The sequence below is a fragment of the Chrysemys picta genome, chromosome 19 (genome assembly GCF_011386835.1).
Source record: "Chrysemys picta bellii isolate R12L10 chromosome 19, ASM1138683v2, whole genome shotgun sequence".
Classification (NCBI taxonomy): Eukaryota; Metazoa; Chordata; order Testudines; family Emydidae; genus Chrysemys; species Chrysemys picta.
The window spans coordinates 3,705,979-3,721,143 of record NC_088809.1 but is presented as its reverse complement, the minus strand read 5'-3'; the positions used below and the strand labels follow the sequence as shown (position 1 = coordinate 3,721,143).

Here is a 15,165-nt window from a genome sequence, read left to right as displayed (position 1 = left end):
TCCGTACCTTCCCAGGGGCAATTCTGCAGGAGGGGTAGATTTGGGTATTGGCAATCAGTGGATAGCCCACACTTTCTTTAGAGCTGTTATATTTTATAGCCCATTGAACACCTACATATTTTTAAATAACATCAATAAATATTTACTTATAGAATGATTAATGATTTATCAGATCAATGCTCCAACTTTAAAAAAAAGACCCTAAGCAGTAATAGAGTGTAATGTTTCTTAAGATCAAAATACATATTATAAAATTTATAGGTACACGTGAGCCAATCAAGACTCCACTGTTCGAATGTTATGACTACTCTGATTCGTAATTCAATAGCATGCAACTGTTACTGAGAAACCTTGGGTTACCTGATGCAGCTTTCACTTATGGGAGCTAAGTGAAATGGGTGGGGGGAACCCGGTTGCAATTGCCTATTTTCACAACTAAATATACCTCTTCTTCTCTAACCATCTGAGGACTGCTGCTTGACTAGTTCTTATACCGTTCTACTGTCACTCTAGACTCCTTTCATGCTCAGTGCAGCATTGAGGCATTTTTATCAGATTTTGAGTCATTCAAGCCTATCAGACAAATACAGATTCATGTTACATATTTTTCTCTCCCTCTTCCTTTGAACCCTGTTATAATGAAGCACAAACATCTGTGTTAAACCAGCATTAAGGGATATTTCTATCACTCTGTTCATGCACTGAAGCTCCAATCCAGCAAAGTACTTAAGCACATGAGAAATTCCATTGAACTCAATATGACTGCTCAGGTGCTTAAAGTTAAACACATGCTCAAGTGATTTGCTGGATTAGGATGTTAGTTTCTCCATTGCAATACACTGCAAAGAGGGAAACATTAAATATTTTGGGTTATATCCTGCACTCCTTACTGAGGCAAAATTCCCATTGAAATAAAAAGTATATAGCATCAATCACTATGTCTGCTGTGGTAACGAAGCTTGTGAGCTTTAGTCAGACCCTCAACAGTTATTTTAACAGATTTTGGAGACATTATATAAAAACGCTAACAAAGGATATATGCTAACAAAGAGTGTTGACAAGCTAGATAGCTTTCTTTGTAATCACATTTGTATTATAGCTGCTAAATTCTACCTTGTGAGTAACACTATCTAGTTGAGCTGGAAAAGAAATTGGCATAATCTTCAGTTTATTTTAGCAACAACCCAAGACTGGTACAAATTCTCAGAATTACTACATGCTAACTGAAATTAAGCCTATGAAATAATTCTTTACCAAAAAAAGAGAATAACTAAATTGTAATATGATAAAAGTGACTAGATCATTTTTACTAGTTCCAGCTCTTTATTCAGCAGCATTTTGATACCACATATGTAGGCGTTATTGTCTCCATTCCCTGCTCTTTAGTCAACTTCCCTTTGATGAAATAATTGGGGGGGTGGCTTACAAGAGCTTGTATTATTGATACTTGACCTGCAACTGCTTGTAGCTCTGTGCAGAACAACTGCCTCCAATACTGATACTTGATTTTCACAGCCCTCAAAAGTTTATTTTCCATGATATCATGGAATTTTGTTTTGGTTTTGTTTGTTTCATTTTTAAAATTTCACGTTCTGGTTTTGTTCATTTTTGTTTGAAATGTTGTCTGGTAATTTTCAGTTCTTTTCAGACTGTTTATATAAAAAAAATATACACAAAAAGGTACTTATTCCTTTCTGTAGGAGCCAGAGGAAGTCAACAATTTGTTTATAGCAGTACAGGGCACAGAAATTCAATCTTGATTCTGTTATCACACTCAGGTGCCAATGGTATTTCTTCTTCTAATCATAACAATTCTATTTAGTTCTTATTTAGCACTTTTCATCTGTAGATCTCAAAGCATTGGAGATTGAGTATCATTATCCCCATTTTACACAAGGAAAAACTGAGTCACAGAGATAGGTAAGGTGACTAGACAGCAAATGTGAAAACTCAGGACAGGGGGGTAGGGGGTAATAGGAGCCTATATAAGAAAAAGACCCAAAAATCGGGACTGTTCCTATAAAATCGGGACATCTGGTCACCCTAGAGATAGGTGACTTCCCAAAAGTCACATAGCAGGTCAGTGGAAGAGCCAGGAATAGAATCTGTGTACTGACACACAATCCAATGTCCTATTCATTGGGCCATGCTGCTGTAGGAGGAGATAGAGGGGGAGAACATTTCCATAAGGTTCTCTTTGTGGAGTTTAATTCCTCTGGAAATGGAGGGAAGGGGTTCCCCCATGGAACAAGCTATGAGGCCCACTTATAAAACCCGTAGGATCCCAGGGGATCAGTGGACAGCCAGTGTCCTGTACAAAGAGAGACAATGCCTCTGCACAGGCTTTCGGATTCCTCGCGACCTCCCCTCACCCTTGGCCCTGTAGCACCCATGATTGAATCTATAGTTATTGGTATAAATTATCTTTGTCAGCATGGTGGCCGAAGAAACAGTAAACCTTACCTAGTGGAAATTTTGTAACTGTGTAAGAGAGAATATGCACTGTTTGATTGATTGATTTTAGAAAAGACAACCAGTTTCTCATAAAATTGTAATTTTTTTAACTGTTGGAAAAAGATTTAGAGTTTACATTGAAAGTAGATATTGTATATGTATTCTGTGAGAAAGGATTCCAAAGAATGGATCACTTTTTAAATGCATATCTTGTGTGTGTGTGTGTGTGTGTGTGTGTGTGTGTGTATTATACATACATACACACACAGAAGATATCCATTTAAAAATTGGCCCCTTCTTTGTGTGTTTGTGGTTGTATATATGTGTGTGTGTGTGTGTGTGTGTGTCTATATCCTGTATACTCTGTCATTTTATCAAAGCTTGCTATTTAGTTCTGCAAGACAATTCATTTTCAATTGTCTACATTTTGCATGCTTTTAATGGCAAATATATAATAAAGATGTTATAGCAGATGGTTTAGAAATATCCATTTACTTGTGAGGGTACAAGACACAGGAGTTTTTTATTTTGCATATTAGCCTTTTTTTTAAATCAGACAAAGAAAAGTGTAAGTACAAAGGAAAGCTACCTTGGTCAAATCCTCTGGTTTGCTAATCACCTGAATTTTCACTCTTACGCCTTACATGTGAACTTTTCAGCTGTGCACAAGAGAAAGCCAGGCCCTGTACTAAGACTTCTACTACTTAATTCTGGCTGTACAGGCAACAAACACAAAACAGGCATGTCGTAACTCAACCGTGTGTGTTTCTTGTCTTTAATGTCTTTGCTACAGTCACAAAAAGTGAGAGGAGAGGGAATTCAGTAAGTGTCAATTATTTACATGGTAGCAAAGCATTAGATGTGATCCTTCATGAGATTCCTTTTGAAAAGTTTAAAAAGACCTGTTGTATTGAGAAGAGATATCAAATCAAAAAGGAAAACAAAGATAATGCAGATGGCTGGAAGAATGGACATGTATGGTCAACAGAGGTGCCTCATCTGGATTCCCCTTGTTAATAAGGTAGGGGGATGCTGACAGGGCATTCTCTTTGAGGGCTCTGAGACTAGGACTCTGGAATTTGTTTTCCCCCATTCCTGTAAGAAATACCCTGAATTTGGTGACCTTCCAGGTATGTTACAAAAGACATCTGCTTGATAGGGTTTTTGGAGACTGCAAAAGATATGCTTCCCAGAACAATGCAGAGGTAAAGGGGTAGAACCAAGATTTGGGGAGAGGGGGTAGTTGGCTGGCTGGCTGGCTAAATTCCTGTTTTAATGATTCTTTTAATACTGCTGGGCTTTTTGTTGTACTGCTAATTACATGTTAGGGTGCCTAGTGCCTTGTATAGGTATCTATTATTTACACCTAAATAAATAAATAAAAATAAAAAGTTTAAGGGAAAAGTTTAAGGGAAGTTAGAGTGACTCGAGCTCTGTAGAAATTTGAGAGCAAATAAATTATTTGAAGTTGACTAAGAGTGTATTATGAGAGTTAATGACCTTAAAAAGAGCAAAAATAGATTAGATATGAGGGAAAACTTAATGATGAGAGCAATTAAAAATACAACAGCCTGCTTAGTTAGATTAGACACTGTAAATGAAAATTTTCCAAAAAGAGATTAGCTAAAACACTTGGGGAATAGTGAAGGTGATAATCTGTAATAGCAGTAGGAGAATGGATTTCCAGGCCTACTGTAAGAATCCCTTCCAGCACCAATTTTGATGATTGTATGAGTCTCTCTACAATCTTCCAACTAATCCAACTTAGTCACAAGTATGAAGAGTATAATATACTCCGATAGTAGGCAAATTAAAATTCTAGGACAAACTAATCTCTTTACAGTAGGCACTTTCAGGAAAATGATTTATGAATTCAGAATATTTTATTCTTAGCTTTCTGTGTTTTGTTTGTAACAAGTAAATCGTTTTAATTTGAAACAAATCAAAGACTGATAACACCATGAAGTGCTGTTTGCAAAGTACTGAAGTAGATTTATTTTTGTTTCATTTGCATATTCATATATGAAATGGAATGGAACTGAATGTGATTATTCAGGGTCAGTCTTTTACCATAGTACTCCTTGCTGTTACCTTTCACAAAAACCCTGGGCCAGATTGACTCCTTTGCTTTTGGAGCTCCAAAGTAAATCCACTTGGAGTGATACAAGCTGTTCACAATCCTCTGTTCTTCAGGGGTCTTTACTCAGGGCTACCTCCTAAAAATAAGGGGGACTCTCCCAACACAGCTTTGACCAGAGAGGCTCCACTAGAGTCCTGAGTTGATTTTAACGTTGTCCTTCCCACTACTGAATTACTAGGGGGTTCAATTCCCCCTTGGGTGCAGCTTTTTTCATGTCCTATTGGGGTGAATCTAGCTTCAAAAGTTAAAAACCAAAATGGGACATTATTTTTTCAAGTGTTTTGGGTTTTTTTTAAACTCTCATGCAGAACAGAGCATATCTAGCTGTGCTCCGCCTCTTTGGTAAATCTTTGTTTAATTTTGTAGCTACGTATTCTTAAACTGATACATCCAAACCATAGCAGAGAATAAATAAAGCCCTGCATTTTATAGGACACCTTTGTATTCCCAAGAAAAGTGTTTTTGTATGTTGACTTTGTGATGTGCTAAATTATTGGAACCATCACAAGGAATGTGTATATAGTCAGTGTACCAGTATGTTTATCAGTTCATAAATTCCCCAGGGAGACTGTTGATCTCTGCTTCCATCTTCCAGAATTTAGAGATTAGATAGTCACTATCCAAACTGACAACAGGCATCTGATATGAAATAAAATCCTCCACCTGTGCTTGTAGATCTTGATAACAATGGTTTCCCACCTCTGGGTTCCCCTCTCTAATTCTTTTCAGAGTTTAAACTTAATTAAAGCGTCTTTATAACTATTTTATTATAAAATATTCAAAGGGTCTAAGTGTGGTTTGTCTCAGGCTTTTACTATTTTTATTGTTTAAGGAGTGTACATTAGTGGACTTTGTAAAACACACATAGGCATACACAGAGACACACAGAAAATGATTCCAAGTAGCTTACGGTTCAACTCATTTAACTCCAATGCACTGCACAGCAATTCATATGCAAAAAGATGTGGATATATCATTGGCAGAGAGATAGCACAACAAAGCTTCATGGGTGAAAAAGGTGGGATTTAAATAGAGATAGGCCCAATCCATGAAGTTTGGTTCTAGAACTGGCATAAAATTTTGGGAGAAGCTCCAGTTTTCCTTTTTTTTTCCTGCTTCTAATTTTAAGTACAAATTCAAAGGAGGCAAGTGAGTGCATAGGAAGTGGATAGAGTTGGCATAAAACAAAAGTCTGAAGCCAAGAGTGAGAGGAGATTAAAAAGGCAATTAAAGAGCACATGAAGAGCAAAGAGTGGGAGGAGATGTAAGCATGGTCAGTGTTCTGTAGAGTCTTGAAGCTGAGGATAAGTTAGTGGAGGAGGAAGAAGATGATGTCAGAGCAGTAGGTCAGTAAAATAATCCAAGAAGTAGCTTTTTGAATAGCCTAAGAAGGGAGATAGGCCAGAGAAGAAAAGGGTGCAGTAGTTTAGGAGAGACATGACTGAAGAATTGATAATGGTTTAAAAAAGAGGTTATATCTGAGAAAGTGACTTTGTAAAAAATCACACTCTGGGGTTCCACTGTTTATTGCCACTCAGTCACTGCATATCAAACGAGCCAAGCTTACATGGAAAATTGTTCTAAATATCAGCACTGCAAAGTCAAGCTGGGATTTGAAGGGAAAGTTGTATTCTTTGCTGGCTCATGCATTATAGTTTCTGCAATTATAACTCAATTGCAAATTCTGTTGATTATGCATGAGCCAGAAAAGGATGCAGCCTATTCTCTCCTAGGTCTCTTGACTAGTCAGAGAAAGTAGTGAGAACTTACGATTTGATTCTGCTCCAGTTTACATCAAGACTCCTATTAACTTTAATAGGAGTAGGTCCTTAGTCTTCTTTTTGCACAATTTGATTAAGTCTCTGGAAAAGATGGATTTCCTCATTGGTGGCTTATAAACTAACAAGTTCTGTTTAAAGGAAAACGGGGGGAAAGCAAGAAGCTAAACCTTGACATGAAATACTTTTATTAACTATGGTTATTTTCATTTATAGTTGTTGTATTGCACTGTACACAAATCTAAGCTTAACTAAGGTTTCTCTCTCCCCTTGTCATGATGGATAAGGCTGTTCATATATCCAAAGATGGCATTAGCCCTCTGAGGGCCTAAAACAGGAATATTTTTGCCCCACCCCCAAAATATACTAAAAAAGCAAATGGGGGCCCCTTTGAGCTGCTTAGGGCCCTAAGCAATTGCTTAGTCTGCTTATGCCTAGTGCCGGCACTTCACTCATCTCATGCTACACTTAGGAGACTTGGACAGCCTTGTAGAAAGAAGTTGAAAGTATGACTGGCTACCCATGGCTTTGCTGGACATAGTGCCTTAGGAGAATTGTAGATGAGTGCCCTCTAGATATTTTATAGAGCATTGCAGCTCAGTCAGCGGTTTTACATCTGTTTAAAGTGGAAAAAAAAACTGAAATGATAAAATTAATTTTTAAAAGAAAAAATAATTTATTATTATTTCAAGTATTACATATTTCATTTCAGTTGTTTTGGATGATTATAACCTAGGAAGTCACATTCTATATGGTATCTTCTGAAACAAACTTAGGTCAACAGGATTTCCATAACTTCTTAACTAAGGCTTGGTCCACACTAGGGCGGGGGATCGATCTAGGAAACACAACTTCAGCTATGAGAATAGCATAGCTGAAGTCGACGTTTCCTAGATCGAACTAAGTTTACTTGCTGCGGGTCCACGCGGTGCAGGCAAGCTCCCCCGTCGACAGCGCTTCCTCCTCTCGGCAAGCAGGAGTTCCGCAGTCGACGGGGGAGCGTTTCTGGGATCGATCTCTACCCACCGAATCAGGCGGGTAGTGTGGACCTAGCCTAAGGATCTTAATGCAATGGAAGAACCAGTACACTATACTTTATTAGCTTTATTTAGAATATACCTTGAAATGACAGAAAATGGTGCTATTTTTCCTAAGAGAGAAAAATACAGCAACAGTAATTTAAAACTTTTTGTACAAAATGTACTGAATTCCATAGGTAGAAGTGCCTGCCTCTCTGGTATTTTATATGCTGAGATGATGTTAATGCTTCAATTTGAAACCTCTGAACCCAGAAATTTGCTTAAATTAAGAAAGAAGCCCTTTCTGGTTTCTTATATGCCAAATGTCAGCCAAGAACCAATTTTTATAGCCAAGTTATAAATCCTTTAAAAGAAGGTTGCAGAGTGGAGACTATCAGGATGGTTGAGGCATCTGATACCAGTAAACTAAGGAGGGGACAGAGGGGAGAAACTGTAATTGTTTGGGAAAGTGGAAGGTTAGAAAGCAGAAATAAAATGTGACCTTCTCCTGTTGAACTGGTGTACATAAACACAGCTATAAACAATTTTGCAGTTAGCATTGACTATGAGTTACTGGTAAGAACCCAAGTGAGGAATTCTTAAAGGTAACAAAGATCATGTGTCAAAAGAATATTACAACAAAATAATTAATGTTTTTAATGAGAACTCTTTAATGAGAAATCTGATGAGAGATCAATTCAAATATTAATAAAAACCAAATGGTCAGTCAAAACCATGTTAAGTAAAATCAAATAGTTTCTTTTCATATTGAAACTCTTAGAAATTCTGTGTGCTGCACATTATGGAATAGGACCTAAAATGTATTTCCCGATGGTCTTGTATGTGATACGCTTGAGGGGGGGGATACACTTGAGATAATAATAACATACTGACTGCTGAATTCTGACACATTTTAAATTGATGTTTGTTGTTTTAAAACCATGCAGAGGGATAAATGTTCTATGAAGAAGCTAACTGGATCCCCACTGTTTCTTTGTGTATTCTCCCAGCTAACTGCACTGCTGATAGACAGCGCTATTAAGTAGTCATTAGTACCGTGTCTGAAAGCTTGGCTTCTGCAGATAATAACAGGCCATTCAGTATTTTAAGCCTTTGTAAGAAGGAGGACACTGTGTGGTTCATATAACTGAGTATAATGAGGTCATTCTATGACAAGCCTGAGAATACAGAGCCATTGGCAACTTATTAGCCTATTTGATGTTAGAACAGATTCAAGTCTAACATTCCAGTGATTTTTTTCCCTTGCAAAAAGCTTCTGCCATTAACTGAGACTACAAAACGACATCACTGAATGGTAGATTACAATACAGTGATATTAATATTTCAAAGTCTTCCAAATACTTCTGCTTGACTCTGTAGATAAGGAAATGAATATGGACAAATATTTAAAGTGTAGCATTTGTCTGTTTTCTAAAAGCTAACAATGTGACAGAAAAATAGGAAATATTAATGTAGCCGGTAGTGTTCAAAGCAGTACTAAAATGGTAAAAAAAAGAAAAAGCTCTGCATAATTTAGCATAACAGTTTTTATTGTTTTCTGCCTATTTTAACCCTGATTTACAGTTTGGACAATCAAATTATATATACCCAAATATATATATATATACCAAAAGCAGTTTTGTATATTAACAAATTACATACCCATGACATTAAAATATGAAAAATATTCATTATATATTGCAGAAGTTAGTCTTTGACTTCTATTAATAGCTAACTGGCAATGATTTTTTTCTTTAGGTAATATAGATTCTGTTTACACCATCTGCTGAATAAGGCAGCATAGATAACAGTTCATCAGATATTGCAATGCCATTTGTTTTTCTGTGTAATTGTACTCTTTTTTTTTTAAACATTGTTAGGAGAGCAATAATTGTTGATCATAGATGCTGTGATGTGTAACTAAAATGCACTTTGTACTTATAGTCATATTAGTCTAGCTCTCCCAGGAATCGCAGGGGTGAAAGGAACAGAATGTGGGGCCACCGCTCCTCAGGAGCCAGCGCCCTGCACTGGCAGGTCCTCCGGCGTGGCTGTACTGCCCCCAGTCCTACCCCCAGCCCTTCCACATAGCTGCGTCTCCTGTCTTGAATCTTTACAGCCGTGCTGGAGGACAGGGCTGAAGTCGAGGTTGGGGGCAGTACAGCCACGCTAGAGGAGCTGCCGGCGCGGGGTGCTGACTCCTAGCAGTGGCGGCCCCATGCTCTGCTCCTTTTCGCCGCTACGGTTCCCGGAAGAGCCCTGGGGTTCAGCGGATACTGATTTCTATCTGTGGATATCCGAATCCGCAGGGATAAATTTGTATCCGCGCAGGGCTCTACAATTCATTCTTGAAAAATGTGTCTTTCCGGTACAGCGTACTGGCAATAAATGTTTTAATGGTTCGGCATACTGACCATACTGGCTTACTTGCACCACTGAGTGCCCCTGAGATATTTGAAAATATCTACATCTTTGCACACATTCACCATGTAATTATATATCATTATATATCATTCCTGATGTTCTCAGTATGATTCCTCCCTACAACTACAGAGGTCTAATAAGGCCTAAACTGGGGGTAAAAAAAGAACCCGCAATAACAACAAAATGAACAAATTCAGGGAGCAAATCCAGTGCTGCCATGTCAAGAAAGGGCTTGAGCTATGTGTTATCTGTACCACCTTTTCATTCTACCTTGGGCTCATCTGCATACATGCTACTGTGTCACAAAATCTATCCCAAAAAATCTGAGACAAATCATAGGCTTTTTGAAGTCAATGGAAATTTTGCCTTTGACCTGAACTGAATCAAGATTTGCCCATGGAACTAAGAAATATTTTTCAAGGGAATTCAATGTTTATTAAAAATTGCTCTCTTTTTTTTTCTAGTATTCATCATGGCGTCTGGACTTTTGGTTTATCCTTTCGGCCTCACCTCTGCTACAGTGAAGAAATTCTGTGAGAATTCAAGCATATACAATGCAGGAGACTGCCAGATTGGATGGGGGTACATGTTGGCAATTGTTGGAGTCATGTTATCTGTCTTTTTACCATTCTTTGCAAAATATGCACCAAAAGAGTACATATCTCCAACTCCAATACCTACTATTTTATAGTATTTGATTAGTATTTAACAGCAAAACATTCCGGTTAATCAATGGGCAGAAAGTATTATAGCACTTCCTTTTAGCTGTATGGCTAAAAAAAAAAAAAAGAGAGAGAGGGAGATAGAGGGTCAGAATCACAGAGACCAAAAGTGCACTGATAGTCTTCCGTAAGCATGAGAAGCTAACACTCTGGAATTGAAATAAGACGAATTAGCAGCCTTTATGCTGCTCTAAACTTATAATGGCTTAATGCCTTAGTCAAAAAATCTGTTTATCCTCAAAACATCTGTCTACCTCCCAAACAGTTTCTTTTATGTCTCAAAACAGTAAATCTGTTAAAAGCCTCAATTCTCTTTTATATGTTATTAAATGTCAGAACTTTTATGAACCCAATAATTTTAAATCTGATAATGATATTTTGTTATAGTTACTATTAGTGGGAAAAGCCTACTAGTAACCAGAGCCTAAAATGAAGCTTACCTATGAAAAAAGATGTATGCAAGAAAGAGTGCTTTTGTTTGTTTATTTTTAATCAATGCATGTTAGGAGTGTGCCTGAATATTGTACTTTGTAGGCACATGTTTTAGTACTGGTCTAACAATTGGGAAGTATAGCCTCCACCGTGATTGCTATACATTTTAGATAACTTTTTGCTAAAGAAATCTAACCTTTTCAAAAGGCCCAATACTAAAATAGCTTAAAAAGGAGAAAAGTATATTAAGAGGAGAAGTGCATTTGTTTTACCATAGTTCTTAGATTATGATTTTGCATGGAATTGTATATAATTATGTATAGTTTTGGGGGTTTTATAAGCCTGTAAGGTAAAGACTGTGAGTATGTGTGGCAGACTTTGACTCAATATCATCCAATGTAATGATGACTAGAAAAATGTCACATCTGATGGGTATTTTTGTGTGTGAAATTTATGAAGTATAGTTCCAGCAATGGCATTTTTGGTTTCATTACCACCAAGGACTCAAACAAATGCACCACATGCCTTAAACAAAAGAATGATTGGGTTCTAATATTACTCCATTGTCATATTTCTCCTTCAAAATTACAGTAAAATTCCTATCCAGTACTTAGGTCATGAGGATGTTATTTATTTTTAATATTTACTAGTAAAGAACTGAACCTCTTGATTATATTTTAATACTGAACCTTACTTTTCTGCTTTTTATTTTGTCCTGTGAACCAACTGATCAAATCTATCATCTTTGTTAGTTGTATGCAGTGCTGTTGTAGCCATTTGGTCCCAGGATATTAAAGACAAGGTGGGTGAGGAAATACCTTTTATTAACCTTCTGTTGGTAAGAAAGATAAGCTTTCAAGATTACACAGAGCTTTGGAAGAAGAGCTAAAGAAGAGCTCTATGTAAGCTCAAAAGCTTGTCTCTCTCACCAACAAAAACTGGTCCAACAAAAGATATTACCTCCCCCACCTTGTCTCTCTATTTTTCTTGGTTATTTACTGAAGCCTGGGTAATGGTTATTCCTGATTTTCTTCTTTTCTGAAAAATGTGCGTGAAGGGACAGATAAAGAAATGTTGAGGAAGTATAAGAAAATGAGAACTGATAGAACAATCACTTTACTTTATTCCAATATGTATCAAAGTATTATACAATCTTGTTTACATTGTGAAGCCTTCTAAACTCAACTTAATTAAGCATTACATTATTTTTTAAAGTAGCTGACTGTTGTTACATAATCATGAGCTCGAAAGAGCAAATTATGCACATACATTTATAATATAATTCAATTACATTATTAATGTTTTAAAATGCATATTTCAAAGCTGAATAAAGTAAATAGAGAGAGCTCTATGGTTTTTGTCATAGAGAACTAAGGAATGAAATCTTCTAAATATTTAACAAAAATGAGGCTGAAGGAATTTCCTCTGCTCTCCTAAAGGCAGAATAGACTTCAGTCTTCTCTGTATGTAGCATGTAGCATTTTTAGTAGTGTCTTATGCTCATTTCATAAATTGCTGGAATAGATTGGAAAGCTTCATATAAAATTCAGAAGGTAAAAAGTGAGAAAATAAACAGATAAAAAACCCATAACCACAAAGTAAAGAGAGAGATGCAGGCTTTTCTTTCCTAACCAACCTGTGCCTTTACAATAGAACAATTATACAAGACAGGATCAATATATAAAAAAATTCTCATAAACCACTGAAAATGTTATACAATGTGTAAAAATTGTATTCTGTGGGTTTTTCTCTGTTTTGTGTAATGTTTACGATTGTTCACTTAATGTTTCACTAGAAAAAGTGATTTGTTAGTGTAAATTAGAAAACATTTTTGCAAAGATTTAATTGGTTACCAAAAGTAAAATAATTTTAGATTTCTATTAATACCCATAATATATCTAGTAGACACAGAGGGCCCAATCCTGTCACCACTTATAAACATAACTTTACTCATGTGCAGAATTGTGCCCATCAGTAATCCCATTGAAATCAGTAGGATTACACATGTGAATAAAGTTACGTAAATGTTTGCAGGATCGGACGCATAGTTTGAAATTCCTTTATAACTTTCACCTATTTTCTCAGTAGGGGTCTTAAAATTTACAATATTGCTATACCAAACAACGTATTGAAAATTTATTTTCAGTGTTTTGAACAAACAATCAAGTTAAAAACTCAAGTTTTTTCCACAGTATCCTCCACTTTCTAAGAAAGAGCGAAACTAATGCTTCCATATTGAACGTCCTTTATATAATTTTAAACATTGAAAGGAAATAACGAAAACTTAATGGAGACTGATGAAATCTAAAATGGGGTAGACAGAATTGCCATGTAAAAGGTCCATGTTCAGAGCCAATTTATAACTCTGGGTAGAGATCATACTGTAACTGACTCAAACCAGAGTAAGCAAAGCATATATTGCAGAAGCTCCTCTGGAACTTAAATAGGGGGAATTACTACCAATACATTTGCTAACACTGATAAATCATTTTTTTAATGAGGACTGTCTGTGAGTTATATTGTGTATAATAGTTTTCTTGTTAAAAAAAACCCAGAAAATTTACTGGATCAGGTTCAAGTTTTATTCTAAATATATAATTTTTTAAGTGTAACTAAAAGCTGTATTTTCCATTACTGTGTTTCTGCGTTGACTAGCTGCCTCCTTTTTAGAATATTAACTGTTTTCCGTATTTGACTTGTTGAATAAAATATTTCAATTATTTTAAATGTGAAATTTACAATTGACAACACTGTATAATAAAATAATTCACATTGTTCACTATTTTCCTGATTTTGCTTTTGTTTTACAGTTGCAGTCAGATAAGATGCACAGCAGTTACTTTAAGGGAAGAGACTGAGGGGATAAGGAAATGGCAACAAATAGGAATAATCTATATAAGTGTCTGTGTATAGGAGCATAGGCATATAAACATATAATTTGTGATCCCTGGCTTGTCCAAAGAATGATCCAGTTAGTAGTAGGCTGCTATCCTGGGACTTGGGAGAAGCAGGTTCAGTTCCCTACCCTTTCTCCCACCTCTTGTGTGGCTTTGGGTAATTCACTTACTGTTACTGTGTGCCTCAGTTCCCATCTGTAAAATAGGGATAATAGTACTTCCCTATTTCACATGGATGTTAGAATACATTAAAGATTGAGGCAATTGGATACTTCAGTAATGGGGACCAGATAAATACCTAAGATAGGCTTCATCCCAGAACAGCTCGACAGTGCCTGTTACGTCAGCCTGTAGAAGAACTTCTACATGGGTTTTGGCAGAGCCAGAAAAAGAAAGGCAACTTCTGCAGCTGCAGCCTAGCCAGTCAGAATATGGCTCTACATATAATTTATGTTTATCAGCAATGAAAATCATTTTTTAAAAAACATTTATTCTTTAGATGAAATATATGGTTAATATTTTGAAATAAAAGTACTTAGTTTCTCAAAATAATTTCTTGGAACAATCGTACTAAAAAGCAACAATAAATTCACTTAGAATTGATTATCTGATTTTTCTAAGCCATTTAGGTTAATGATGGAATTAGTACCTTATTTTGCTCCAGTTACTTACACTTAATGACCATATAATTCAGAATTCAAGAAAATTAATTTAATTTAATTCTCAGTAAATTTCTGACATGAGACTAGATTGCCTCCTCTCATGGAGAAACCAGCAGGCAAGGCCCAAGGGGACGAAAATGGTCTGAGGCTCCTGTAGATCATTTGGGTGAACAGGTTCCCCTCAGAGTGGGCAGTGTATTCAGCCCTACACCCTCAGACATTTTGAGATCCTTTACAAGCTAAGACCATCTATGGAGAGGCCCTATACTTCTGCACTCTCTCCAGCTCCCCGTGATTCTCCCCTACTCCTTTCCCCTTAAAGAGCTAAGGCTAAATTATTAACTCTTCAATGGATTGTCTGGGGGGTTGGTGGAAGGGGGGATGGACATCTCCCAGTTCAGCCTTCTATGGGCCATACCGCTGTACCCTCAATGTTAGACAAAAGGGGTGGGAAACTGTGCTATGAATGGGATGCTCCCTCCACTTTCCATGATAACACTGCGAAATCTATTCATTGTTTACATTAAGGGTACATGAGTTTAGCTAAAAGTTGAGTCTGTATAAATTCATGTATTTGTAACCAAAATGTAATACAGGCAGTCCTCGACTTTATGACGTTCAAGTTACGAAGAACTGC

At 36.6% G+C, this 15,165-nt stretch overlaps 1 protein-coding gene across 1 annotated transcript in view; it reads left to right on the top strand.

The window, feature by feature from the left end:
- LOC101942556 (LHFPL tetraspan subfamily member 7 protein-like) overlaps positions 1–13,751 on the top strand; it is a 155,960-nt gene extending 142,209 nt beyond the window's left edge. Inside the window, exon 3 of the mRNA XM_005298173.5 lies at positions 10,280–13,751. Within this exon, the coding sequence (XP_005298230.2) occupies positions 10,280–10,506 (227 nt within the window). The 3' untranslated portion in view covers positions 10,507–13,751. The remainder of the gene's footprint in view (positions 1–10,279) is intronic.
- Positions 13,752–15,165: the final 1,414 nt, after the last annotated feature.